This window comes from Bos javanicus, chromosome 6 (assembly GCF_032452875.1).
Source record: "Bos javanicus breed banteng chromosome 6, ARS-OSU_banteng_1.0, whole genome shotgun sequence".
NCBI classification, from domain to species: Eukaryota; Metazoa; Chordata; class Mammalia; order Artiodactyla; family Bovidae; genus Bos; species Bos javanicus.
This window is the reverse complement of record NC_083873.1, coordinates 68,586,721-68,613,263: the sequence shown is the minus strand read 5'-3', so window position 1 is coordinate 68,613,263 and position 26,543 is coordinate 68,586,721. Positions and strand designations below refer to the sequence as shown.

At 42.5% G+C, this 26,543-nt stretch overlaps 1 protein-coding gene across 1 annotated transcript in view; it reads left to right on the top strand.

Moving 5' to 3' along the window:
• The window catches only part of USP46 (ubiquitin specific peptidase 46), a 76,687-nt gene extending 54,160 nt beyond the window's left edge, over positions 1-22,527 (top strand). The window contains exons 6-9 of the mRNA XM_061420150.1: positions 9,618-9,701; positions 11,829-12,026; positions 15,654-15,732; positions 16,591-22,527. Coding sequence (XP_061276134.1) covers positions 9,618-9,701; positions 11,829-12,026; positions 15,654-15,732; positions 16,591-16,692 — 463 coding nt within the window. The 3' untranslated portion in view covers positions 16,693-22,527. The remainder of the gene's footprint in view (positions 1-9,617; positions 9,702-11,828; positions 12,027-15,653; positions 15,733-16,590) is intronic.
• The last annotated feature ends 4,016 nt before the right edge of the window (positions 22,528-26,543 follow it).

Here is a 26,543-nt window from a genome sequence, read left to right as displayed (position 1 = left end):
TTTTTTGGTGGAGTCTTTAGGGTTTTCTATGTAAAGGATCATGTCATCTGCAAACAGTGAGAGTTTTACTTTTTCTTTTCCAATATGGATTCCTTTTATTTCTTTTTCTGCTCTGATTGCTGTGGTCAAAACTTCCAAAACTATGTTGAATAATAGTGGTGAAACTGGGTACCCTTGTCTTGTTCTTGACTTTAGGGGAAATGCTTTCAGGTTTTCACCATTGAGGATAATGTTTGCTGAGGGTTTGTCATATATAGCTTTATTATGTTGAGGTATGTTCCTTCTATTCCTGCTTTCTGGAGGGTTTTTTATCATAAATGGATGTTGAATTTTGTCAAAGGCTTTCTCTGCATCTATTGAGATAATCATATGGTTTTTATTTTTCAATTTGTTAATGTGATGTATTACATTGATTGATTTGCGGATATTGAAGAATCCTTGCATCCCTGGGATAAAGCCCACTTGGTCATGATGTATGATCTTTTTAATATGTTGTTGGATTCTGTTTGCTAGAATTTTGTTAAGGATTTTTGCATCTATGTTCATCAGTGATATTGACCTGTAGTTTTCTTTTTTTGTGACATCTTTGTCAGGTTTTGGTATTAGGGTGATGGTGGCCTCATAGAATAAGTTTGGAAGTTTACCTTCCTCTGCAATTTTCTGGAAGAGTTTGAATAGGATAGGTGTTATCTCTTCTCTAAATTTTTGGTAGAATTCAACTGTGAAGCCGTCTGGTCCTGGGCTTTTGTTTGTTGGAAGATTTTTGATTACAGTTTCAATTTCCATGCTTGTGATGGGTCTGTTAAGATTTTCTATTTCTTCCTGGTTCAGTTTTGGAAAGTTTTACTTTTCTAAGAATTTGTCCATTTCTTCCAAGTTGTCCATTTTATTTGCATATAGTTGCTAATAATAGTTTCTTATGATCCTTTGTATTTCTGTGTTGTCTGTTGTGATCTCTCCATTTTCACTTCTAATTTTGTTGATTTGATTTTTCTCCCTTTGTTTCTTGATGAGTCTGGCTAATGGTTTGTCAATTTTATTTGTCTTGTCAAAGAACCAGCTTTTGGCTTTGTTGATTTTTGCTATGGTCTCTTTTGTTTCTTTTGTGTTTATTTCTGCCCTAATTTTTAAGATTTCTTTCCTTCTACTAACCCTGGGGTTCTTCATTTCTTCCTTTTCTAGTTGCTTTAGGTGTAGAGTTAGGTTATTTGACTTTTTTCTTGTTTCTTGAGGTAATCCTGTATTGCTATGAACCTCACCCTTAGCACTGACTGCTTTTACAGTGTCCCATAGATTTGGGGTTGTTGTGTTTTCATTTTCATTCATTTCTATGCATATTTTGATTTCTTTTTTGATTTCTTCTGTGATTTGTTGGTTATTCAGCAGCGTGTTGTTCAGCCTCCATATGTTGGAATTTTTAATAGTTTTTCTCCTGTTACTGAGATCTAATCTTACTGCATTGTGGTCAGAAAAGATGCTTGGAATGATTTCAATTTTTTTGAATTTACCAAGGCTAGATTTATGGCCCAGGATGTGGTCTCTCCTGGGGAAGGTTCCGTGTGCGCTTGAGAAAAAGATGAAATTCATTGTTTGGGGGTGAAATGTCCTATAGGTATCGATTAGGTCTAATTGGTCTATTGTATCATTTAAAGTTTGTGTTTCCTTGTTAATTTTCTATTTAGTTGATATATCCATAGGTGTGAGTGGGGTATTAAAGTCTCCCACTATTATTGTGTTATTGTTAATTTTCCCTTTCATACTTGTTACCATTTATCTTACATATTGTGGTGTTCCTATGTTGGGTGCATATATATTTATAATTGTTATATCTTCTTCTTGGATTGATCCTTTGATCATTATGTAGTGTCCATCTTTGTCTCTTTTCACAGTCTTTGTTTTAAAGTCTATTTTATCTGATATGAGTATTGCTACTCCTGCTTTCTTTTGGTCTCTATTTGCATGGAATATCTTTTCCCAGCCCTTCACTTTCAGTCTGTATGTGTCCCTTGTTTCAAGGTGGGTCTCTTGTAAACAACATATATAGGGGTCTTGTTTTTGTATCCATTCAGCCAGTTTTTGTCTTTTGATTGGGGCATTCAATCCATTTACATTTAAGGTAATTATTGATAAGTTTGATCCCATTGCCATTTATTTTATTGTTTTGGGTTTGAATTTATACACCCTTTTTGTGTTTCCTGTCTAGAGAAGATCCTTTAGCATTTTTTGGAGAGCTGGTTTGGTGGGGCTGAATTCTCTCTGCTTTTGCTTGTCTGTAAAGCTTTTGATTTCTCCTTCATATTTGAATGAGATCCTTGCTGGGTATAGTAATCTGGGCTGTAGGTTATTATCTTTCATCACTTTAAGTATGTCCTGCCATTCCCTTCTGGCCTGAAGAGTTTCTGTTGAAAGATCAGCTGTTATCCTTATGGGAATCCCCATGTGTGTTATTTGTTGTTTTTCCCTTGCTGCTTTTAATATTTGTTCTTTGTGTTTGATCTTTGTTAATTTGATTAATATGTGTCTTGGGGTGTTTCACCTTGAGTTTATCCTGTTTTGGACTCTCTGGGTTTCTTGGACTTGGGTGATTATTTCCTTCCTCATTTTAGGGAGGTTTTCAACTATTACCTCCTCAAGTATTTTCTCATGGTCTTTCTTTTTGTCTTCTTCTTCTGGGACTCCTATGATTCGAATGTTGGGGCATTTAACATTGTCCCAGAGGTCTCTGAGGTTGTCCTCATTTCTTTTAATTCTTTTTTCTTTTTTCCTCTCTGTTTCATTTATTTCTACCATTCTATCTTCTACCTCACTTATCCTGTATTTTGCCTCCGTTATTCTACTGTTGGTTCCCTCCAGAGTGTTTTTGATCTCATTTATTACATTATTCATTATATATTGACTCTTTTTAATTTATTCTATGGTTATTATCCCTATGATTATTATGGGGCAAATTGTTGGTTTGAAAGTGAAAGTGGCTCAGTCATGTCCCACTCTTTGCGACCTCATGGACTGTCCATGGAATTCTCTAGGCCAGAATACTGAAGTGGGTAGCCTTTCCCTTCTCCAGGGGATCTTCCCGACCCAGGAATCCAACTGGGGTCTCCTGCATCGCAGGTGGATTCTTTACCAACTGAGCTATCAGGGAAGCCCAAAATATTTCTTTGAGCTGCTTTTTGGGGGGTGAGGCAAGAATACTGGAGTGGGTTGCCATTCCCTTCTCCAGGAGATCTTCCCGACCCAGGGATTGAACCCAGGTCTCCCACATTGTAGGCAGACGCTTTACCGTCTGAGCCACCAGGGAAGTTCTTTCTTGCATCTTTTTGATCCTTGTCTCCAGGCTATTTATCTGTAACTCCAATTTGTTTTCAAGGTTTTGGATCATTTTCACTATCATTATTTGGAATTCTTTATCAGGTAGATTCCCTATCTCTTCCTCTTTTTTTTGGTTTGGTGGGCATTTATCCTGTTCCTTTACCTGCTGGGTACTTCTCTGCCTTTTCATCTTGTTTATATTTCTGTGTTTGTGGTGGCCTTTCTGTATTCTGGCAGTTTGTGGTTCCTCTTTATTGTGGAGGTTCCTCGCTGTGGGTGGGGTTGGACGAGTGGCTTGTCAAGGTTTCCTGGTTAGGGAAGCTTGTGTCAGTGTTCCGGTGGGTGGAACTGGATTTCTTCTCTCTGGAGTGCAATGAAGTATCCAGTAATGAGTTTTGAGATGTCAGTGGGTTTGGTGTGACTTTGGGCAGCCTGTATATTGAAGCTCATGGCTATGTTCCTGTGTTGCTGGAGAATTTGCATGGTATGTCTTGGTCTGGAACTTGTTGGCCCTTGGGTGGTTCTTGGTTTCAGTGCAGGTATGGAAGCGTTTGATGAGCTCCTATTGATTAATGTTCCCTGGATTTAGGAGTTCTCTGGTGTTCTCAGGACTTAAGCCTCCTGCCTCTGGTTTTCAGTCTTATTCTTACAGGAATCTCAAGACTTCTCCATCTATATAGCACCAACGATAAAACATCTAGGTTAATGATGAAAAGTTTCTCCACAGTGAGGGACACCTGGAGAGGTACACTGAGTTACATGGAGAAGAGGGAGGAGGGAGATAGAGGTGACCAGGAGGAGAAGAGGGGGAATCAAAAGGGAAGAGAGTAAGCTAGCCAGTAATCACTTCCCTATGTGCTCTCTACAGTCTGGACCGCTCAGAGATGTTTACGAAGTTACACAGAGAAGAGAAGAGGGAGGAAGGAGACAGAGGTGGCCAGGAGGATAAAAGGGGGAATCAAAAGGAGAGAGACAGATCCAGCCAGTAATCAGTTCCCTAAGTGTTCTCCACAGCCCAGAACACACAAAGAGATTCAGAGTTGGGTAGAGAAGAAAAGGGGGAGGGAGGAAATAGAGGCGACCTGGTGGAGAAAAAGGAGAGTCCAAAGAGGGAGAGAGCAGTCAAGCCAGTAATCTTGTACCCAAGTAAAAATGGGTACTGAAGATTGGGTTCTTAAAGGTACAAAATTTATAACAAATACCAGAAAGCAAAGATTAAAAATCTAGAGTAGAGGTTAGATTCTCAAAAATAGAATATTTTTAAAAAAGTCAAAAAAATTATATATATATATATATATATATATATATGAAGTTTGCTTTAAAAATAGGGTCTCTCTTTTTTCTTTTTGCAAGATAATAGTAGGTTATAAAAATGAAAATTAAAGATGTAATAGGGGACTTAAAATTTTTAATTTTTTTAATTTAAAAAATGATTATAATAAAAATATATCTAGGACTTTTCTCTGGAGCTGTTGCGGATAGTGTGGGGTCAGTTCATTTTCAGATAGTTCCTTGGTCCAGCTTGTACTTCTCGAGGTCTATAGGTCCCTTCATATGTAGTCGGTGCTAACTACAGGGTTTTAATCTATTGCACCTGTCACTTCCAAAGTGGTTCCCTGTGTTTATTTTAGCTTCTTCTGTTTGCTGGTCTCTTCAGTGTCTAATTTCCGCCCTGACACAAGTGGGGCGGTGGAGGTCACTTTTTTTAGGCTCACTTGTTCAGTTGTGCTGTGGGGAGGTACTGCAAACAAATATCACTGGCGTGTGCTCACAGTGATTCAGCCACACTGGGTTTGCCCCTGCTCATGGCGTGTGTGCTTTCCCAGTCTACACCGCTCAGGCTCTAGGTTGCTCTGCCGGGAACTGTCTGATGCAGGCCCTGGGTTTCATGCAGTCTCCAGGTCTAAGCCGTTCAGGTTCTCGGGTACTCCACAAAGGCGCAGAGTTGGTTGGGCCTGCGTTTCGTGCCCTTCCAGGTCCAAGCAGCTCAGGTGACCAGGTGCTTGATGAGCGCAGTTGCCCCCAGTTGAAGGCTATGACTTATCACCTCCCCCATCCCAGCCACTGGGTTTTCTGGGTGTACACGGGCATGCCTTCTCAGGTGTGCCGTGTGTCTCTTCTGGGGAACTGATCTCTGTCTGCAACTCTCCTGGCAGATGTTGACTATCCAGAATCCCAAGAAGTCTTGGTTAGCAATGACGTCAGCTTGCAGTTTGGTATAGGATGCCTCTCTGGGGCCGGGATTGCCCTCTTCCAGCTCTGGCTGCCCTCACCTGCCTGTCTCCGGTGGGGGATGGGCTGGTCCGCAGCCGGCTAGCTCTGCTCAGTCCTTTGTTCTGTGAGCAGGCCTGGCGGTGTACCTTGAAAGTGAAAGTGAAGTTGCTCAGTTATGTCTGACTCTTTGCGACCCCATGGACTGTAGCCTACCAGGCTCCTCTGTCCATGGGATTTTCCAGGCAATAGTCCTGGAGTGGATTGCCATTTCCTTCTCCAGGGGATCTTCCCAACACAGGGATCAAACCTGGGTCTCCCGCATTGTAGACAGACACTTTACCGTCTGAGCCACCCATAGCTATCCCACAGTCTGGGTTGCTATCTCAAGCTAGTTCCCTCAGATTGCCCTTGGGGCATTCAGGCGAGGTCCTTACCCTAAGCAATGCGGCTTGCACCTCCCTGTCCAGCCCCTGCTTGCTAATGGGCAATTCGAGCGTCTGTCCGGGCTGCTCCTCCGCTGGGAGTTGCTGTTAGGCATGTAATTTATGGATTTTAATTATTTATTTATTTTTCCTCCCGGTTATTTTGCCCTCTGAGATCCCAAGGCTTGCCATAGACCCGCCAGAGAGAGTGTTTCCTGGTGTTTGGAAACCTCTCTTTTTAAAAATTCTCTTCTTGGGAAGGATCTCCGTCCTTACCTCTTTTGTCTTTTTATCTTTTATATTTTGTCCTACCTCCTTTCGAAGACAATGGGCTGTCTTTCTGGGTGCCTGATATCCTCTGCCAGCATTTAGAAATTGTTTTGTGGAATTTGCTCAGTTTCAAATATTCTTTCGATGAATTTGTGAGCGAGAAAGTGGTCTCCCCGTCCTATTCCTCCGCCATCTTAGGACCGCCCCTGAGAATTTTTTTAAATCAATTTTTGAGCTAATGTGTTGAGTGAAAGGTTAAGATTTAAATAAAAAATGTTTTCTCTCAAACATAGACATTACCTTGGTCATGATAGCTATTACAACCTGTAGCTGTCTCAGCTGGAAACATAGTCATTCTCCATTTTTTTCAAGTTTTCTTGTGTACATTTCCATTAGGCTTTATAGTCCTTATGAAGGTATGTGTTTCATATTAGACTTGCTCCCAAAGTATATTTTTAAAAAGTGTTTCTTTGACTCTTTTTCAAGAAATACAGAGTTTTGTGCTTTCCTGGTAACCTCTCCTCTGTGCTTTGATGTAATTTATCCCAAGTGTCTAAAAGACCTTTCTCCTCTCCTCTTTGATTTCCTCATTGAGGAGTTTCCTCAACATTTGTTGCCCTCTTTTGTTCCAACAACTGTACAGCATTATCTGACAGTTCTGCTGTGCCTCAGTTTCCTGCTGGGGCCACTCTGTCTTTATAACTTAGCCGCATTTTCCAGTTCTTGACTCAGAGATGCTCTGAAGGCTTTGTCCTGCCTCTCCTGTGGCAACAAGCTTCCAGTCATCTAGGGCTGGGCAGGATGGTGAATCGGGTCTTTAAGTACCAACTTCTGCTATGTTTTTACCTTTGTGGATCTACAAAAACATTTTTTATTGAGAAATTTGAGTAGAAAGTGTTTAATTTCTTATTTGCTGTACTTGCCTGAGGTCTTCTTTTTTTAATTAACTTTTATTGGAGTGTACCTTACTTACAGTGTTGTTGCCTGACTTACTCTGATTCTTTAGTAGGATAGAGGAGAGGTTTGTCTGTGGTAGACATTCCAAAACTATGACTCTCCACCCTCACCCAGACTCACTGCCCCTTCTTGGTTGCTCTGTTCTACCCCAGTAAATCTTGTGCAGACCAAGAAGAGATTTCACAACAGTTACTTAACATGAAGAGCCGAGCAGTATTCATTCAGCTGAGTTTGAGTCTGTATCAGGTATCAGGCACTTGGAGTCTGAGGGTTGAGTATACTTGCCTTCTAAACTGTGTTTTTGCTTTTTGACCCCCTACAGTCCTTCCTCTAGAGTGCTGCCAGAAATGGTCCAGAAAGCACCATCTGATGCTGTCAAGCCCGCAGAGACAAGTTAGAGAGCCACAGGGTCCACACAGCTTCTAAGAAGTGTGCTCTGTACCTTGTGTTCATGCCTCTCAGCCATGGCCTTCACTCTGTCTGGAATCCTGGACTCTTAATCCCTTGGTTCACTTTCCCTTTTTGAGAATCTGACTTAGATATCACCCCTTGGGGAAACATACTGAATTGCTGCAGTTCAAATTCATTTCTCCATCCTCCGTACTTTGCTGGGGACTTTATACACATGCGTTTCTCTTTATTCATCCAGCACACGTCGTTGAGTGCTGTTGTGTGTCAGGCCCATTCTCAGTGCTGGGACTCTGGCAGTGAGTGAGACAGACACGGTCACTGCCCATACACGTCATCCAGCAAGTAGGAGGATGTTTCAGATAGTGATAAGTGCTCAGAGGAAAACAAGACAGCAACAGAGTAGGGGCTGGATGGGTTTGGAAAGAGTGACTGGGGAAGTCCTTTCCAAAGAGGTGACGTAGAAGCTGAGCTCTGAACAATGAGCAGGGCCAGTGATGGAAGCATCTGGAAAAAGAGCTGTCAGTGCAGAGAAAAATGGCACTAGCAAATGCCCCGAGTAGGGATAGCATGGCACCCTGGAGCTGCAGAGAAGACCAGCCAGTGGGACTGGAGCAGCGTGAAGGAGGTGGGAAGGCAGGAGATAGGTCAGAAGAGCAGACAGTCTGTTGGCATAGCAAGAAATGTGGATTTTAGGGACTTCCTTGGTGGTCCAGTGGCCAAGACTTGGCGCCCCCAATGCAGGGGAGCCAGGTTTGATGCCTGGCCTGGGAACGAGATCCCACATGCTGCAACTTAAGACCCAGCACAGTCAAATAAATTTTTTAAGAAGTTAAAAAAGAAATTTGGATTTTATTCCTGAATTCACCAAGAAACTATCGAAGAGCTTTAGGCAGGGGAGTCAGTAGTATGAAATGATGTATGTTTAATCTGCACCGAACACTAAGTCTTGTAAGTGGCTCATTGCGTGTGTCTCTGGTAACCTGTGTGCTGTGAGGGCAGGCATTCTCTGTGGATCCCCAGCACCCAGTCCAGGGTATGGTCGGTAGCCACTGGGGAATCTAATGAATGAATAATCTATGTATTCTCTTGATAAGCTCTATTTAAGTGGTTGAGTTAGTAACACCACGTAAATAACTTTTTCTGTTTGGTAAAAGCTGGTCGAGCTAGTGCTAGGACACTTCCTATGAATAAGGAAATGTCACGGCCTTTTTCAAGACTCCAGGGTGTTATGATATTCTGGATATTCTATTCAGCCTTTGAGGCAGTACCCCAGGAATGTTAAGTAGAATCTTGATGACCAGAGAAGAATGAAAAGCCATGACATGTTAAAAAATGAAAGCTATCAGTAGTACAGTAAAATCTTATGATGAGGTGAATACAGATATAGCATCCCAATGGCGTTTGTTCTCAAGAGGAGGTAGTTGGGAGTTCTTATCTTCCAGCATGTGGGGAGGAGGGGAGCAGGGGGTTGGTAGTCATCTCCTGATAATTTGAGACTTTCTGAGTTCAATATAAGGGCCATTGAATACGATTTAAATTTTATTATCTTTCGTGCTCTTTGAAAATGTAGACCACCTAAGACAGATTGTTTTTCATTAACCGTGTAGTAATGTCTCCTGGCATTTTGTGTGATGGTTTTTTGGATTTGACTTTCACTGTAATGGTTGGCTTTTACTGTAGTTAGTATTTTTCTATTATAATTTTTATCTCCAGTTTTCGGGTACTGTCTCTTAAAAACCTTGAGTTTCTTTTTTTTTTTTTTTTTTTTCCCTGAATCAGTTGGAAACCCTAATTTAGATCTATCTGTGTCCCATTAAATAAAGCTTACTTGAAAATCTTTCATGGTGAAATCATAACCCAGCCCAGTGAACATGCTCTAATCATCATAGCACTTGCTCCCAAGAAGGATCTTTTCTCATTACTTCTTTCCCCACATTCACTTAAAAATTACCCTACAGGTAATAGAGAGTTTAGGACATGGTAAGCTGAGTACATTTTGGACTTCTGTTGAGTTGAAAATATTTTTCTCTGCAGAGATTTCAGCAACACAGAAACACTGTGTAGTGAACAGAAGTATTATTGTGAAACATGCTGCAGCAAACAGGAGGCCCAGAAAAGGTACGTAAGGGTTTAGCCTAGGGGGTGGCTTCCTTTCCGCAGAAGGGACCAGATCGTGGAGCCTGACAGATCTGATTTTTGAATCCCAGTTCCTAGGGCTCGTAACCAAGTAGCTTTGGAGAAGTCAGTTACCTTCTTCACTTGTAGAATAGAATAAGGATGCCTACCTGGGGAAGTTGCCCATTCATCTGATCATGTGTTCATCTGTTTGTTTGTTCATTCATTTATTCAGTGTGCCAGATACTCATGCTGGGTAAACAAGTGGTGATCAAGTGTGATCACTGTCCTCTTGGGATTAAAGGTGAATTATAAAAATGACTTAGCATAGTACATAACACATAGTGGTCACCCAGTAACACTGTTAGTATTGCCTAATGTTGGAACTTCTTATTTAGAAGATAGAGGCAAGTAATACTAATCATTTAGTAAGGAAGCATGAAACCAATAACATCAGTCTATGGATGGGTAATAAGAAAGTTATCGTATTCAGAGTTGATACAAGACCCAAGGTTGCCCATCTTTTTACCAGCACTGGTCGGTTACAGGTCTTGAACAATGTGAAATAATTGTCCTTCCCTATGTTCTGTCCCCAGAAGCCAAGAAACTTGACATTTTTTACTATCCTGTAAAGCTTTACCATGAGTTAACTTTACCCTGCCCATGGTTTGTGGCATATTCAGGATAACTCACAGATGCCCATTCCTACCATCTAACACCATGAGGGGTCTAGAGCTGAAGTTGAACGAGTTTCTCTGACCAGTCTCCCAGCTCTTCATCCCCAGGCATACACAGCTTTCTTTGGTGCCTCAGAACTGGAGAAAGGTTAGTCATTGTGGTGGCAGATGGGAGTTAACATTTATTAGTGGCTGGGGAGCTTACCTCTGTCCTCATCCGTGTAATCTAAACTAAGTCTGCCTAAGGCCATCCTAGGTCTTCCAGTGGAGCATGAAAGCATATTCTATTCAACCTTGGAAGTTGTATACACTAAAATGCTGTGTTCCTGAAAAATAATAGGGATCCCCATAAATCTTATGTTTCTGCTGATGGTGTGGTTTTGCTTACTTTTATGCACAGGATTTTTTTTTTCCAATAGATTTCTAAATAATATTCTATTAAATGTGTCCTTTACAAACAATAATTCATGGAAAATATGCACAAGTCAAACAGCATTTACAATAATTCAGGGCCTTCAAAGAGGGTGTCCTCGAAGGTAACCAGAAAATCCTCTGTTCTGTCAGAGTTATCTCCATAAACTGTTGTCTTTGCAACTTCTTACCGAAGAATCTTAATGGTCATCTAGTTGAAAAAAAGAGCTTTTCATGTTTGTGTAAGTTGCGGAACTGCTGCATCGAACAAAAAATCCTTTTCTGCAGGATTTCTCAAAGCCTTTGGTATGTGGATGTGCCAGGAGGAACTTAGGAACAGAAGGGAGAGCAGCATCCTGACTTGGCCTCAGAAACCCCGCATCCATTAACATCTCCGGTGCTCTCACGAGCCTATTTTGAGAAATATAGCCCTAAGCCAATCAATCTCTGAATTTATAAGCGAGGAACCTGAGAGCCAGAAAAGGGAAATGACTTGCCCAGGAGCCCAGGGGTAAGGAGGGAGAAAGGGCCTAGCATGCCTGGTTATCTGATGGTAACCAGTTGGCAGTGGTATCTGAGGCATACCTGCCTGTCGGTTCTCAGAACCTATATGTACAGAATCCACCCTCTGCTTGTCCTTTCCCTAGCCTGCTTTTCTCAAAAACTGTCCCCCTCCTCTCCATTATCTCAGAGTTGAGGGATTATCCAAATATCGTTCTCCCTGGGAGGCAGAGGGCAGTGACGTAGAGCAATTGTGCATCATATTTTTATTGGTACGTAAGTTCTGGGGTGTCTCCTTTGACCAAGCATATGATCCCACCCCCCACATCCTAGCCCCGCTGCACTTTTCTCTGCTTACTAGGCTCCAGTTAGCCAAGTCTGTACAAGCGAGCGTCCTTTTACTCTGGCACGTGGATTGGCAGTTTGCTGGTTTGAAGTTTGTTGAACCCCTCCTGCTCTCCATTTGTGCAGGCCGTGGTATAATTGGTCCCACTCACAGGGATTGGGTGCCACTGATTTTCTATTCCGTGGTTTATTTTAGGATGAGAGTCAAAAAGCTGCCCATGATTTTGGCCCTGCACCTCAAGCGGTTCAAGTACATGGAGCAGCTCCATAGGTACACCAAGCTCTCTTACCGAGTGGTCTTCCCACTGGAACTCCGGCTCTTCAACACCTCCAGTGATGCAGTAAACCTGGACCGCATGTACGACCTGGTCGCGGTGGTGGTACACTGCGGCAGGTGAGGGCGGGCAAGGAGCGCGTTGAGGGGGGGCTGTCCTTGGGCCACGTGGACTCTGCCACATCTTTCAGGGGCGGGGCCGGGGATCTCAGACTCAGTGGTGATGGCGCTTCGGGGAATTTCCTCTAAGCTCCAGTTTATCACCTCAAAATGAATCTCTAAACTTAGGTATATAAAGTAAAATAATAAATTTAAAAATAAAGATAAAATTAATGCATAATAATAATTTAAATGTTCTCTCATAAGGGAAATAATAAATCTCCATTGGATACAAAGAATTTGAAATCACATGGAAAAGTAAATGTTTGTGCTGTGATTTTAATTTTTGAAAAACCAGGTTACTCATTTAGTATGATCACAAAAGTGTTTTAAGATACCTAAATAAAGACTGGAAGCAGTGGATGGAATTTAGTACTTCTTTGGCATTTGAATAATTAAAATGTATCCTTATGTGTTCTTTAGGCAGTTTTAAGCCTTTCCCCTGTATTCTATAGTAAGTACATAATCAAAAAAAAAAAAAAGAGTGGAGAGACATCCCCTAGATATGGAGAAGCAAAGTGTTTTTGCTGGAAGTCTTTTGAGGAAATATTTTTTATTGTATAATTTGGTGTAAGTCTTGAAAACTCTACTGAAAATTCACCTGTTGTTATTATTTGCTCAGCTGGGATGGGTTTGTGTCCCCTCCCTGGGATCGATATCGCTGTCACCCTTGTAGGTTTCAGATTGGGGCCTGTCACAGAGCAGGTGTCTTTTCCTCTCCATCCACCTGGATGGAGTGGTAGTAAACAGACCATTACCAAGAGGATGCGTGGTTCCACAGGGAGGGATGGAGTGATTTCCTTTCCTCTACTGGGTGGATGGTATCAGAAACTGTAACATACCTGAAGCAACTCTTGTTTTGTTCCATGCAGAGCCATAGTCACAGATTATTGTCTTACGTTCTCAGAAAGTTGTATTTGTTGGTCAGTTACAAGCCACCTTTCTATTTCCCCCTGAAGAATACTTCTAACTGCTAATTATTTTAAAGAACCTAAGGGTTGGGAAGATCCCCTGGAGGAGGGCATGGCAACCCACTCCAGTATTCTTGCCTGGAGAATTCCATGGACAAAGGCGCCTGGTGGGCTACAGTCCATGGGGTCCCAAAGAGGTGGACACAACTGAGTGACTGAGCATACATACACATACATCTATTTTCTATTTATTTATTCATTCTAAGGGTTCTCTAACAGTTTTCTTTGATTTAACCATGCCCTCCTCCAGGGGATCTTCCCAACCCAGGGATCGAACCCAGGTGTCCCTCATTGCAGACAGATTCTTTACCGTCTGAGCCACCACGGAAGCCCAGGAATTCTGGAGTGGGAAGCCTATCCCTTCTCCAGGGTATCTTTCTGACCCTGGAATTGAACCAGGGTCTCTTGCATTGCAGGTGGATTCTTTACCAGCTGAGCTACCAGGGAATCCCATATATTATGTATATGCTATGTAAATGCTATGTTCCTGGTGGTTTAGTCAATAAGTCATGTCTGACTCTATGTATATACTAGGAAATGGCAACCCACTACAATATTCTTGTCTGGAGAATTCCCATGGACAGAGGAGCCTGGCGGGCTACAGTCTTTGGGGTCACACACAGTCAGACGTGACTGAGCGACTAAGCACACACATGATGTAAGGAACAGGGCGATGACAGAGAGCAGTGGGAGGTGCCCCTTTAGGGAAGTTAAAGTGAAGTCGCTCAGTCATGTCCGACTCTTTGCCACCCCATGGACTGTAGCCTATCAGGCTTCTCCGTCCATGGGATTTTCCAGGCAAGAGTGCTGGAGTGGATTGCCATTTCCTTCTCCAGGGGATCTTTTTGACCCAGGAATCGAACCCGGGTCTCCCGTATTGCAGGCAGACGCTTTACCGTCTGAGCCACCAGGGAAGCCTTCCTAGTAAGGAACAGGGCAATGACAGAGAGCAGTGGGAGGTGCCCCTTTAGGGAAGGTGGTCAGCAAAGGTTTATCTCCTGAGATGACATTTGAGCTGAAGCCCACCCAAGGAATAAAAAGAGGCAAGAATGCAGACATGAGTGAGGACCCTTTCAGGCAGAGCTGCAGCAGTCACAGGGGCCCAAGCTGAGAATGCTGATGTGTGTGAAAACAGAGGCAGCCCATGGGCTGGAGCTCAGAGGGAGAGGGGAGAGTGGCTGGAGAAAGGTGAGAACAGTCCTCTGGGGTATCTTTTATTTAAAGAAAGCAAACTAAAGGGACTTCCCTGGTGGTCCAGGGGTTAAGACCCTGCACTTCAAATGCACAGGATGTGGGTTTGATCCTTGACTGGGGAACTAACATCCCGCATGCTGTGCAGTGTAGCAAAGAAAAAGCAAACTAAGGCAGATTCAACTTTCCAACTTTGATGATGCATTGAGAAAACAAAACTTCAGAGTTAGAGTTAAAAATTCCCTCAGTTGTGCAAATCTGACTTCATAGGAGAAGCTGTTTGGTTGTTCGGTCTACTTTTTTCTGTAGTGTGTAATAATGTACCTTTTTGTTTTCCTACTGGTTATTATACATTTTGGTTTAATATCTTTCTAAAACTCGAATCAGATCACATCACTCCTCAAAGTTCCCAAGTGTCTTCCTGGCTCACTCACAGTTGAAGTCCATAATCTTAACCACAGTGGCCCATTCCTAACCCTCCTCCACTGCAGCTCACTTGGCTCTGGCTGCCTTGCTGTTCCCTGATCACACTATGCCCACCCCCACCCATCCCCTAGGCCTTACACTTGCTCTCCTCCCTTCCTGAAACTTCCATCATGTGGTCTCATGGCTTGTCTCTCCCTCTGTCTCTCTCTCTCACACACACACACTCCTTCCCTTCAGGGAAATTCTTCCTGCTCACATCTCATGTCATCACCGTAGCATCTTCCCTCTGTCGCTCACCAAGCCGTTGCACTGCTATATTCTTCAGCATGTATCACCACTTGAAATATATTTGTATTTTAGTTTATTACCACTCCAACCCTCAACCTCAGGAAAGGCAGGACTTTGTTTCATTCACTGCTTTTTGTTTGTTTGTTTAAGTAGAAGAGAAGAGGCTTTTCTCCCAGTCTTAACATTTATTCATTTATTTGGCTGCACTGCGTGGTCTTAGTTGCACCATGCTGGATGTCCTGCGAACTGAGTTTTGGCACAGGGGATCTAGTTCCCTGACCAGGATTCAAACCCAGGCGCTCTGCACTGGGAGCAGAGTCACGGGACCACCAGGGAAGCCCCATTCACTGCTTTTTTTACCTGACTTCCTGAATGGACCTAGATGGAGCCTAGTGGGTGTACAATAATTATGTGTTAATATTTGTTGGATTTGAGTGTCTGTTTTCCCCAGTGGATTGTGAATCCTTCAAAGACAGAGACTTTATTCATCTTCCCTTGTGCCCAGCACAGTGTCAGCACCCAGGTATCTCTCTGTGAGTTGTGGCCAAAGACATGTGGACGTGGACATGACTTATCCAAAGTTCTCTGTCCCAGTGATAGTTTTTTTTTTTTTTTTCCCCCCAAAAAAGTCATTGCATATAAAGAGCTACATAGAGTTTTATAAAGAAGTAAATGTTAACTTAGTAACATTCTTCTGTTTGTTCTTTTCCAGTGGTCCTAATCGTGGGCATTATATTACTATTGTGAAAAGTCATGGCTTCTGGCTTTTGTTTGACGACGACATTGTAGAGGTTGGTATGCAGATGATTATATCCAAGGGAGCTGGGGCGGAGACAGTGTTTTGGGATGTGTGCATGTGGACATTTTCTAAAATAGGCCTGTATTCCCGTCATCTGACTTGAAAACAGCTTACATTTCTCTCAGAAATACATTCCGCTGCTCCCCATCCTCTCTGGAACGGGAGAAGGGGTGAGATCAGGGGCTCATCAATACTGTATTTTTGTTAACTGATTGACCACAGACGTGGGACCTCCTTGCCATCCTAAGTCATGTTTACATGGAAGTCCTCTTTCCTACAGTGACTAAAGCCTACTCTGGGACCAAATAATAAACTTCAAAGTTGTATTAAAATCCTTTTATTATACCAAAATTTTCTGATATTATTATTGAAAATTTTGTTTTCTCTCTGTTCAACCTAGAATTCTTTATATGACACCAGAATATTCCATATATTGATTTTGTTGTAACGGAACACTAGCCGGAGAGACTTCCATACTCAAAGACATGGTCTGTTTCAGCCCACTTAAGGTAGCAGTAAAGGGAATAAACTTTGATGACCTGAATAAATTATGCTTATTCCCAAGAGCTCCCACAGTATACCGTTTGAAAGATAGAAGTCCTGTCTTCTTCAAAGAGTGCAGACCTATGGTTGCTAATAGTCGAAAGGGTGGCATTCTTTCCCAGTGATTTGCAGCGTATGTCTTCATGTTCTCTCGGTCAAGCCTGTGGAGTTACCCACTTGCTGTTGAAAGGTCCCAATTTTATGACGGTGTTTCTTACATTTTCTTGTGCATCCCGTTAGCCTTTCTTCCCTTCTCCCAGTAATCATGTTAAACCACTGTGTTGTTTCACTTCTCTTTTTCTTGCAGAAAATAGATGCCCAAGCTATTGAAGAATTCTATGGCCTGACATCAGATATATCAAAAAATTCAGAATCTGGATATATTTTATTCTATCAGTCAAGAGAATAACTTAAAGGACTGTGGAACTAACTCGAGTGAGGGAAAATGCACTCGGACCTGGTTTCTCTGCAAACGTCCCTCCTCTCCAGTGGGCCACCGATGCACGGCATCACTCCAAGTCTCGGTGGTCTGGCTGCGTGACTCTCTTCCCCCTTCATTTTTCTACAAGCAGCACTACTCGTGGTTTTATGTTAGTCTGAGGTAGAGTTAACTGCAATCAGACTGTAGTAAGGTTTAGATGAATAACATTTGCTAATTTTAGTTTCAGGTACATGCTATGCCGCTGTCTGGCTAAATTAGAATGCCATTTCTTACAAACATCGACAGTCTATTTGGGGTCTTTGCTAATCTTTCTAAATGGCTTCTGGGGTCTCCTTTCAATGCATTCCTTTAACTTGCCCCTGGAAACATTGCTCCCCATTTTTAGCTTCTCTGCCTCTTTTCTGACAGAAGGACAGAAGAATGGGGTAGATGCTTACCTTTTAGAGCTGCAACTATAGCTTTAAGTTTGTTCGAGTGAAAATGTTTTAAAATTGAGTAACCTCGAAACTGAATTCATCTTCTGGGTGGAACAGGGCGAAGAGAAGCTGTTCGAGGATGCCCAGGGCTGTGCCCACCCGGCCGTTACAATTCCAGGGGCTGAGGAGGCGTGGAGCTCAGGGCAGGCGAAGCCAAGAGGAGGAAGCTTTTGTACACAGTGGAAAGTTGCTTTTCTTCTCTTTCTACCAAAACCAAGTTTCAGGAAAATAGCTCTGTGCTCTTTGTTTTTAGTGATGCTCTTCTTCTGTCCTGTGAGTTGTATCTCTCCTTTATCCGGTGCTGCTAAGCCTTCCAGGGTATCTTTCCAACCCCACTGGTGTTCCATGGTCAGAGGCGGTAGGGCTGAGACACCACGGGGACTGCCACCCACCCAGCTCTGCTTGGCCAGGCAGCACCAACACCGTCCTTTCCCAGGAAGAACAAAGACGCTGCACCTGTCCTCCCATCAGCCACACTGTACAACAGTTCATATTTCAGCGTTTCAGGTCCTGGCAAGCCCAGGGCTACCGTGGAACCTTCTCCAGAGGAGATACTGGAGTTAGCTGGGGATGCAGGTGGGTCAGAGGAAGTGTCAGTGGGCAGGTGGTGCGATGAACAAAGTGGCAGCATTTCTTTGGCTCAGGCTCCCAGGATGTTTGACAAGACGGAGTTTTTTGGAAGAACCTCATCTCACCATAGTTTTACTTTTTTTTTTCACTTTTGTTGTATGTATATTTATTAAATCATTTGAGTATCGATGCCTTTTATTAAAAGGTTCGATATGCTGTTTTGCTGTTGAGCAGGTTTTTGGTTTCCTACAAATCTTATGAGGTGTAGATCTCAGCTTCCTGTGGGAAGACCGCTGACTTCCATACACTATAATATACTGTGAACCTGTTATTTTGTTACCTAATACATCAGCGAAGGAACACGCAAACTTTTGGCATAATGTGAACTAAAATTGAAATTGAAAATGTTACTGGCCATTTTGCAACAATTAAGAGCATAGCACTTTATCTAGATGAAAACTGGATTTCTTTATCTTTGAAGTATCTTGAACTGTTTATTGCTCACAACTTCCATAAGCATGCCACCCTTCATCTGTTCATGCTTGAAGTGAAATGTTTTACGTTTCACTGGAGAAGACAAAAACAGGGTGATCTTCATGTTATTGTTTTATACAAGTGATGAAAATATACCTTGCCTTGTTTAGAGGCGAATTCATATTTATAAATATTTTGTCTTTTTTCCCTCCATAAGACTTATGCAGTTATCGCTTACCTGGAAGGTGAGTTTTCATCCTGTTTTTAAGAAGAGATGCTTTTCAATTGAAGGTGACTGATACAGGGAGCTGTTTATACTATACATAATCCATATATTTGCAGGTTGCAAAGTTTCAAAAAACGATGGCTGATTCCTAATATAGTTGGAAGTGATACATGAGAAACACTGTTAAAATTATCTGTGAAGTGACTCTTGAAGCTAATTTATGAGGAAAAAAGTTTCAATTGGAAACCTGTAGAACTAATGTGTTGTTTAGTCGTGAAGTCATGTCTGACTTTGTGACCCCATGGAGTGTAGCCTTGCAGGCTTCTCTGTCCATGGGACTTTTCCAGCAAGAATACTGAAGTGGGTTTCCTTCTCCAGGGGATCCTCCCAACCCAGTGATCCAACCCGAGTCTCCTGCAATGGCAGGCAGGTTCTTTACTGCTCAGCCACCAGGGAAGCCCCTTAGAGAAGTATTATCTGAGTGCTAAGTCATAAATTCAGTACTTTGGGGTTTTTTTGGATGAGCAAAAAGTTTTTCTCAGTGATTTAACTGAAATAATTCCTTTTAGTAGAAAAGGTCAGTTAAAATTCAGTGTTCATGGATAAATGTTTGCATAAATATTGAAGATAATACAAAGACATTAACATGGTCGTGTGGTGCAGGAAAAAGAAAATTGAGATAAAAATACACGTATCCACCAACACACTCCATCAGTTTTTTAAACTTTAGCACTATCTGGGATCATCTTCCCCCTTCTTCTTTAATAAATGAAAGAAACACTAGGCAGCTACATCCTCCCAAGTCATTTCACTTTGTGTGAAGACTAGAGTACATAACACTTCTTTATTTTTCATCCCTCGTTCGTTGTGTGAAGCAGGGATGGTGTGGGATGTGTGAGACCATTCTGAGGTGAACGATAGCACAAAAGCTCAGCAATAGTCCCTCAAATGGCCAGGGTTTTGTGTGTCATTTTTCTGGCAGGAATGGGCAGGCTTGCTGTATTTCTTCTCACTGCTGGGTGTTTTAAAATAAGTTACAGTGTTTGCCACTTTCAGAAGAGAAGGAATGTTTGCTTTATTGGTTACTTCCTTGTTTAACATCTAGCTTATGATACAGTATGCTGAAGTGTCATTTATGTAAAAGTAAATATTGGTAGAATGCCGACGCCCAGTCTTGTTATTCTGATGCATTTTCCATTCCGAAGAAACACGAAGTGAGCTGGTTTGAAGAGAGCCAAGGAGCAAAAACGCAAGAGAGTGGTGCTTTGTCGAGGAAGCCAGTCATACTGGTTTTATAGCTTGGTATATTTTGGATTTCAGATGAAATGGGGAAAAAATGACAGAAATGGTCCCTATGCATTTATTTTCATGGATACCCTTAATTTTCATGGGCATGCCTAACAATGAACTATGTTATAACTGGAGCTTAGGGCTTATTTTAGATATTGGAGTGTAGCTTTATTACAAAGATGGATTTTATCTATAAACATTGCATTTTGATCAACTTTGTACGTTCATGTGTATTAAAATATTGTGCACTAAATGTTTTGCCCCTGTCTGCTATTATATGGTCAAGGCATTTATCAGCACTAGTGTGATTCACTCATGTAAGTGGCACGGGTCAGGGAAAGTTATTTCCTACATTTCTGCCTAATTAAATTTGTTTTTCAGTATTATATTAATATATTTCTGGCTTCCATTTCTATGTAACCAAAATAGTTACTGCATTTGTGTGGCACATTTGACTTTGTTGCAAAAAAATTTTTTTTTTTTAGTTTTTATTTAAAAAATCTGTACCTTTTTTTTTTTAATGTAACCAATTCAAGCACTTTAAGCAATAATGTCAATCTTGTTAAACTTCAATCAGTTTAATACCCTGCCTCTGAAGTTGTTGACAGAAAAATAAAGAGGAATTCTCTTCCTAGAGAATTATATCTGAGTAGTGTTAACACACATGGATTTAAAATCCTTTTTATAAAATGTGAGTCCTTGGCAAGTCTTATGTCCAGGTAATCAGTCCAAGCCTGATTTTGAGGCATTGTAGAGGATATTCTGGTTATCATAGTAAAGTTGCCACTATTGTTGGAAGTTCAGAAAGTTAGGGTTCTGGAGGGTACTCACCATTTTTTTGAGTCAGAAAAAGCAGCACAATCCAGAAACCTGGGTCTGGGAAGAGCAAATTGAGAATATCAGTGAAAAACAGAATTAGGGTAGGTATATTAGGTGTAATGAATTGCTTAGCTGAGATTTTGCATAGAAAATGCCCTTTATCGGTTATGAAATAAAAGATCCATTCTCAAAATAAGGCAGTGGCTTCCAGCTCATTGATCTCATGGGCATCTGGTTTCTAGGAAAGAATCGGTGTGGCTTTCCCCTGCCCCCAATACTGGCAGCAGCCACAGGCCTCTGGGTAGGGTCTGAGCTGCACAGACCCCAGCGGGGTGCACACCAGTCCCACCACTGGCCTACCTGGAGGGGGGCAGTGTGGGCCCATTTCTTGTGGTCTCAGCATGTGGCTCCCCAGGGCTGATACTCAAGCTTGCTGTTAAAATGTCTAAGGTTTTTTTCCCCCAACAGTTACTTCAAGGGGTCCCTGTGTGGACAGGAGATTGTCATCTGAATACATTTTCCTGGGCCCAGTGACGGGAATAAAACCGCATAGACCAAGAGCAGAGCAACGTGCCTTGAAGTCTCCCGGGTTCCACCCATCTTAGAGCAGCTCAGGTGAACCTGGCTGAGCTGCGTGGCCTCCTTTTGTCCATCTGCTGAAAAGGTTTACGGGATAAGCCTGTTGCCACCAGCACAATACAGTTTCTGGGGTGTGAGAATTGCCCGTTTCTCTAAATTTCCCTCCTCCTGTTCGCTGAGACTTCAAACCCCTTGAACAGAGGACGAAGACTTCCCTTTCCATGTCTTGTATCCCCATGAAGATTAAAAGGCTTGCTAAATAATTTTTCCTCCTGAGGGAAGATTTTGATCTTGGGGACAGAACTCTTAGACTTGTCTTAGAGATCCTCCAGGCTTCCCAGGTGGCATTAATGGTAAAGAACCCACCTACCCATGCATGAGGCTCAAGAGACGTGAGTTCAATCCTTGGCTCAGAAAGATCTCCTGGAGGAGGAAATGGCAGCCCACTCCAGCGTCCTTGCCTAGAGGATCCTATGAATAGAGGAGCCTGGTGGGCTACAGTCCATAGGGTCGCACAGAGTTGGACTCAACTGAGCAACTAAACACAACACGGAGAGATTGGAGAGATTTTTAATGAAGACATCACTTAGCACCTGGAAGTGCTAGGCATGGGGACAGGAGTTGGGAGGTAAAAAGGTGAAGCAGATAGGATCCCCTTTCTAGTATCCTGCCTCAGAAAAAAAAAGTTTTGTGGAAAAGAAATTTAAATTGTGGAAATAATGTGAGCAGCGGAAGCCATCACAACCTGCTACATTGTGGTCTTCGGCCTGGGTCTTCTGGTGCAAACGGGCACTGCTGCAGCTGGTGCTGTGGGTGAAGCAGCCAGCTCTTTTTTCCCCCTGGGTCGCCTTCCTGGAGTCCCCACCTTCCTCCTCGCCTGAGCTCTGTGTCGCCTTCACCTTCCTTTTAGCTCCTTGTAGCAGGGATGACCCCATTTTTAAAACAACGCATAAATCCATTATGTTACAGTGATGGACTCAGGCATTTTGCTTGTTAATGCTCATGTTAAAAGAGCCAGAATATTGAAGATCTTCACAGGATTTTATGAATAAATTATCTAAAAAAATCTCCTTCTGTGACTACCGAATAATGAGAGCCTAACTTTACTTCACCAAAATCAAACACGCATCAGTTTTCAAGCCATTTTACTGACCTTTCAACCTATGCTCCCGTTTTGGATTCCATTATATTTTAATAGTGCTTTTGAACAAAGCACATTAGGAGCTTACAAACAAATGTTAGATAGCTTCATTCTGGTTCTGAGACACCAAAGTCAGAAATGACATTAGATTTTGTAAAAAGGGCCCCTAATTTTGTGCTTATTATCCATGTGATGGTTCCTAATAAAGTATTTATTAACAACCTTGAGGTTATCGTATAAGTTACATCGATGTGTCTTTCACTTTTTTCCCCTTCCCTCAAGTGAGCATATGGGCTGGATCAAGGAGGTGTGAAATTCCACAGAAACTGCACAGGAAGGTTAAGCGTTTGTGTTGTGGGTGGAAATCTTTTCTAACCTCCTCCTAATAGGGAGCTTGGAGAAGAAAACTGAGATGTAGATTTGACTTGGCAGGAAGGATAGTTGAAACCACTATTTCTATATATTTAACCAAGCCCTCCTTCTATGATCCAACTCAACTGTATTTGTATTTCAGAGTGTCTCTTAGTTGACCTTGCCTGAGAGAACATTCTGTGCTGAGATAAATGAAAATAAACACTAGAAAAATTTGAGAGTGAGCTGTCATATCTTCCACAGAAAGCTAAGTCTCTTCACTGCAGAGCCCATCTTGAGTTAAGAATTGCTTGTTTCCCATGCTGAGGGGTACAAGAATATATTTTGATGGGTTATAAGACTTATGTAAAGGAGAGACTCTTCCTCGCTCCCCACCAACCCCATAGAACAATTTGAAAACTCTTTTTGAAAAGAAATTGTTTGTGCATATTTTCCCACCTCTGTTACCCTAAAGCCCAGACAACAAAAAATAAGTATAAATTAGCCTAAGTATGTTGCCAGTGCCAACTTGGATTTACGAGGCTCCAGCAGAAGAAGGGGTGAAGATTGTAGAATGGAGAGAAACCTTCCTCCTGGACATTCATTGACTGACCCGATCTTTGTGTCAGATTCGAGGAGTCTGGGAAGATTAAGAAGAAGCAGCTCATGGCAGAATCTACCCTCAAATGGAATTGGTACAGAATGTAGAATAAGTTGGCAGGGGGTGAATTTCAGGGGGTAAGAGGAGGGGAAAAGGTTGAGACCCTCCTAATGTTTGTATATATAGAGAGAGACTGCTCTATTGAAACCTCACGAAACAGCAAACCCCCAAACTACAACTGATACACGCAAAAGAAAAAGCAACCCAAATAACACTACAGATGGTCATCAAACCACAAGAGAAGAGAACAAAAGAGAAAGGAACGGATAGAGACCTACAGGGATTTCCAAGGGGTACAGATTCCATCCTTGGCGGGGGAGCTAAGACCCCACATGCCTTGAGGCCAAAAAAACAAAACATGGAACAGAAGCAATATTGTAACAAATTCAATAAAGACTTTAAAAATGGTGTATGTCAAGAAAAAAAAAATCTTAGAAAAGATCACTAAAAATAAAACCCCAAACAAAAAAATAGGAACATACTGATGATTACCTTCTAACGTGACTGCATAGCTTCTGACCTCAGGTGTCACTGCAATGTCTGTCCCAGTCTGTGCGTTTGCCCTGCAGGGTCAAGGGGGAATCCCAGTGAGCCCCACAAGTGCCCCTAGCTGACAGACAACCTACGGGCTTGATGGCCTTTCTGTCGTCCTGACTTTGATCTCTAATAGTAAAACTTCAGACTCGATTCAATAGCAGTTTGAGAAAGCCCAGCTGGACTTGGAATCACAAATCCAGGTTCCAGTGCAGGCTGTCGTCCACTGGTGCTGTCACCGTAGCGTGTGCGAAAGGCAGAGGGTCAGGAAGCAGAAGGTCTGAGTTCACGTCCTGACTGTGGCGTCCTGCTTGGATGATGTTAAGACTTTGTCACCTGTTGATGTTGACTTACCAACCTGAGTCAGATGTTGGTCATAATGTTGCGGTTGGGATGCTAATGAGTGGTGTTTGGCAGAGGGACCCTTCTCTGTAGGTCCTCAAGGGAGATAGAGATGCAATTGCCAAGACAATAGAATGCACATGAGAGCTCAGTTACTTAAATAGGAGGTTGTGGGGTAGTGTAGCTATACTATTTCATTCAATCTAATCCCCACAACATCTTCCAGGCATAAAAGACAAAACTAAAAAGAGCTGAGTGAAAAAAAAAAAAAAAAACCCCAGTAGCCAGATAGCCAATGACAATTATGCCTGGGATGTTGTCTAAAAATGGGCTGTGCTGTTTCCTAGACATAAACAATCTCACAGGACACCAACCTCAGACAAGGTCATGGTGTGATCATGATGAAATGAAATAAGACCACTTTGTAAGTTTGCCCAAGTGTGGACAAAAACCAGATCCCTGAAAACCACAAAATACCAAACCTCCCTCCTGGACCAGTTCCCAGTCACTGCTGCTACTGGACCAGTGATGGCGTCAGCACCACTCCCATCTGTCCTGGGTGAGATCTATTAAGATACACAAGCAAATGACTAGCCCCGCTTCCTGACAGTACCTGGTCCAGAGCTAAACCCTGTTCCTTGAACCCTACCCCAAATCGCCAAACCAAAGCCTTGATCCTGTTTAAGTTCTAACAGCCTCTTACTGAAATCCCCCATGCTTCCCCCACAGTGTGTGGTCTCTCTGAGCTTTAAACACACTTGTGAACCACAGCTGTAGTCCTGGAGGTCTGGCTGGAGAGCATGGAGTCAGGACTTGCTGGACTGAGAGGTCAGCTGCTTCCTGGGGTCAGCCTGTGGCTGCTGACCTCATGGCTGCAAAGGAGAAAGCCAGTTCAAGGTTGTCTTGAGCGTCCTGAGACCTCAATCTGCAGTGACTCCCACCCAGAGGGAATGCAGGTGTAGGGCTGATTGCCAAGGAGGCTTCTTACAAGTAGCTTTGGATGAATCTGGGCCTCATTTTTCCCTAACCTGTAAAAGAAAGAGATAACAGGGCCATGATGTGTAGAAACTGCTAGAAAGCAGAAGAGGTATTTAATATGATTATGAGCAGGATATGGTAACACTGACAATTTATTTATTGCTTACGGATTCCTGGCACCCCCATACCTACGCTTAGACTCCCTCAGGCTCAGCTGTGTCTGTCTCTAGAGCCCTTGAGTTCACTGTCAGAACCCCTGTTTGGGGCAGGGTCTGAAACCAGTAAGATGGGGCCTGAGCTCCACCTGTAGGAAGAGTACAAAATCTACTTCAGGAATTCCAATTTTCTATAGCAGACAAGGTCTCAGTTCTTTCCAGATCTTCTGTATGTGCCAAAGAGCTCTGTATTTAGAAGCATACAGTTGGGTTGGGATAAGAGCAGAGGAGGATGAAGACAGGTAGCAGAAGAGGTGATTGAGGACTTGTGCTGGGTCTAGTGCCCTCTAGTGGTGATGGTCTAAAATAGCTCCTGATTTTTTCTCAAAATTGTTGGACATGTCTTGCTTTTATTTTATATACATTATTTGTCCATGGGTTTTTAATAGAAACAAGCCAACCTAAAATCTGACAACAGTTACCTTGGCTCAAAGCCAAGGGTTAAGTTAAACAGGCCGTCATCTTTCAGCAAGATGGGGCAACACAGGGTCAAAGGAGAGAGGAAAGAAACCTCCTTGAAGACAGAGACTGTCCTGTTCACCTCTGAAGTGTCATGGCTAGAGAAAGATGAAAACAAGAGCATGAAGTCAAGCAGGAGTTAGAGAGAAGAGGACTATTGGTTCCTGGTCCAACTTAGATTGTTAATGTCACAAAGCAGAAAGGGAAGAAAAAATATGGAAGGAAAGAAAAATAATGACATCTTTGAGAAAGTGATGTAAGGGTTTAAATCAAAGATCTAAGAGCTACTGTCTTCTTTTGGGAAGTGACAGGAGAGCTGCCCACAGAAAGCCAGCTAAGGTGACAAGGCATAATTTACTCCTTATAGTCCAACTAGAGTGCAAACATGCTATTTTATTTTTGTTCTTGTTGTTCAGTCGCTCAGTTGTGTCTGACTCTGCCACCCCGTGGGCTGCAGCATGCCAGGCTTCCCTGTCCTTCACCATTTCCCAGAGCTTACTCAAACTCATGTCCATTGAGTCGGTGATGCCATCCATCCATCTCATCCTCTGTCGTCCCCTTCTCCTCCTGCCTTCAATCTTTCCCAGCATGAGGGTCTTTTCTAGTGAGTCAGCTGTTTGCGTCATGGGGCCAAAGTATTGGAGCTTCAGTTTCAGCATCAGTTCTTCTAATGAATATTCAGGATTGATTTCTTTTAGGACTG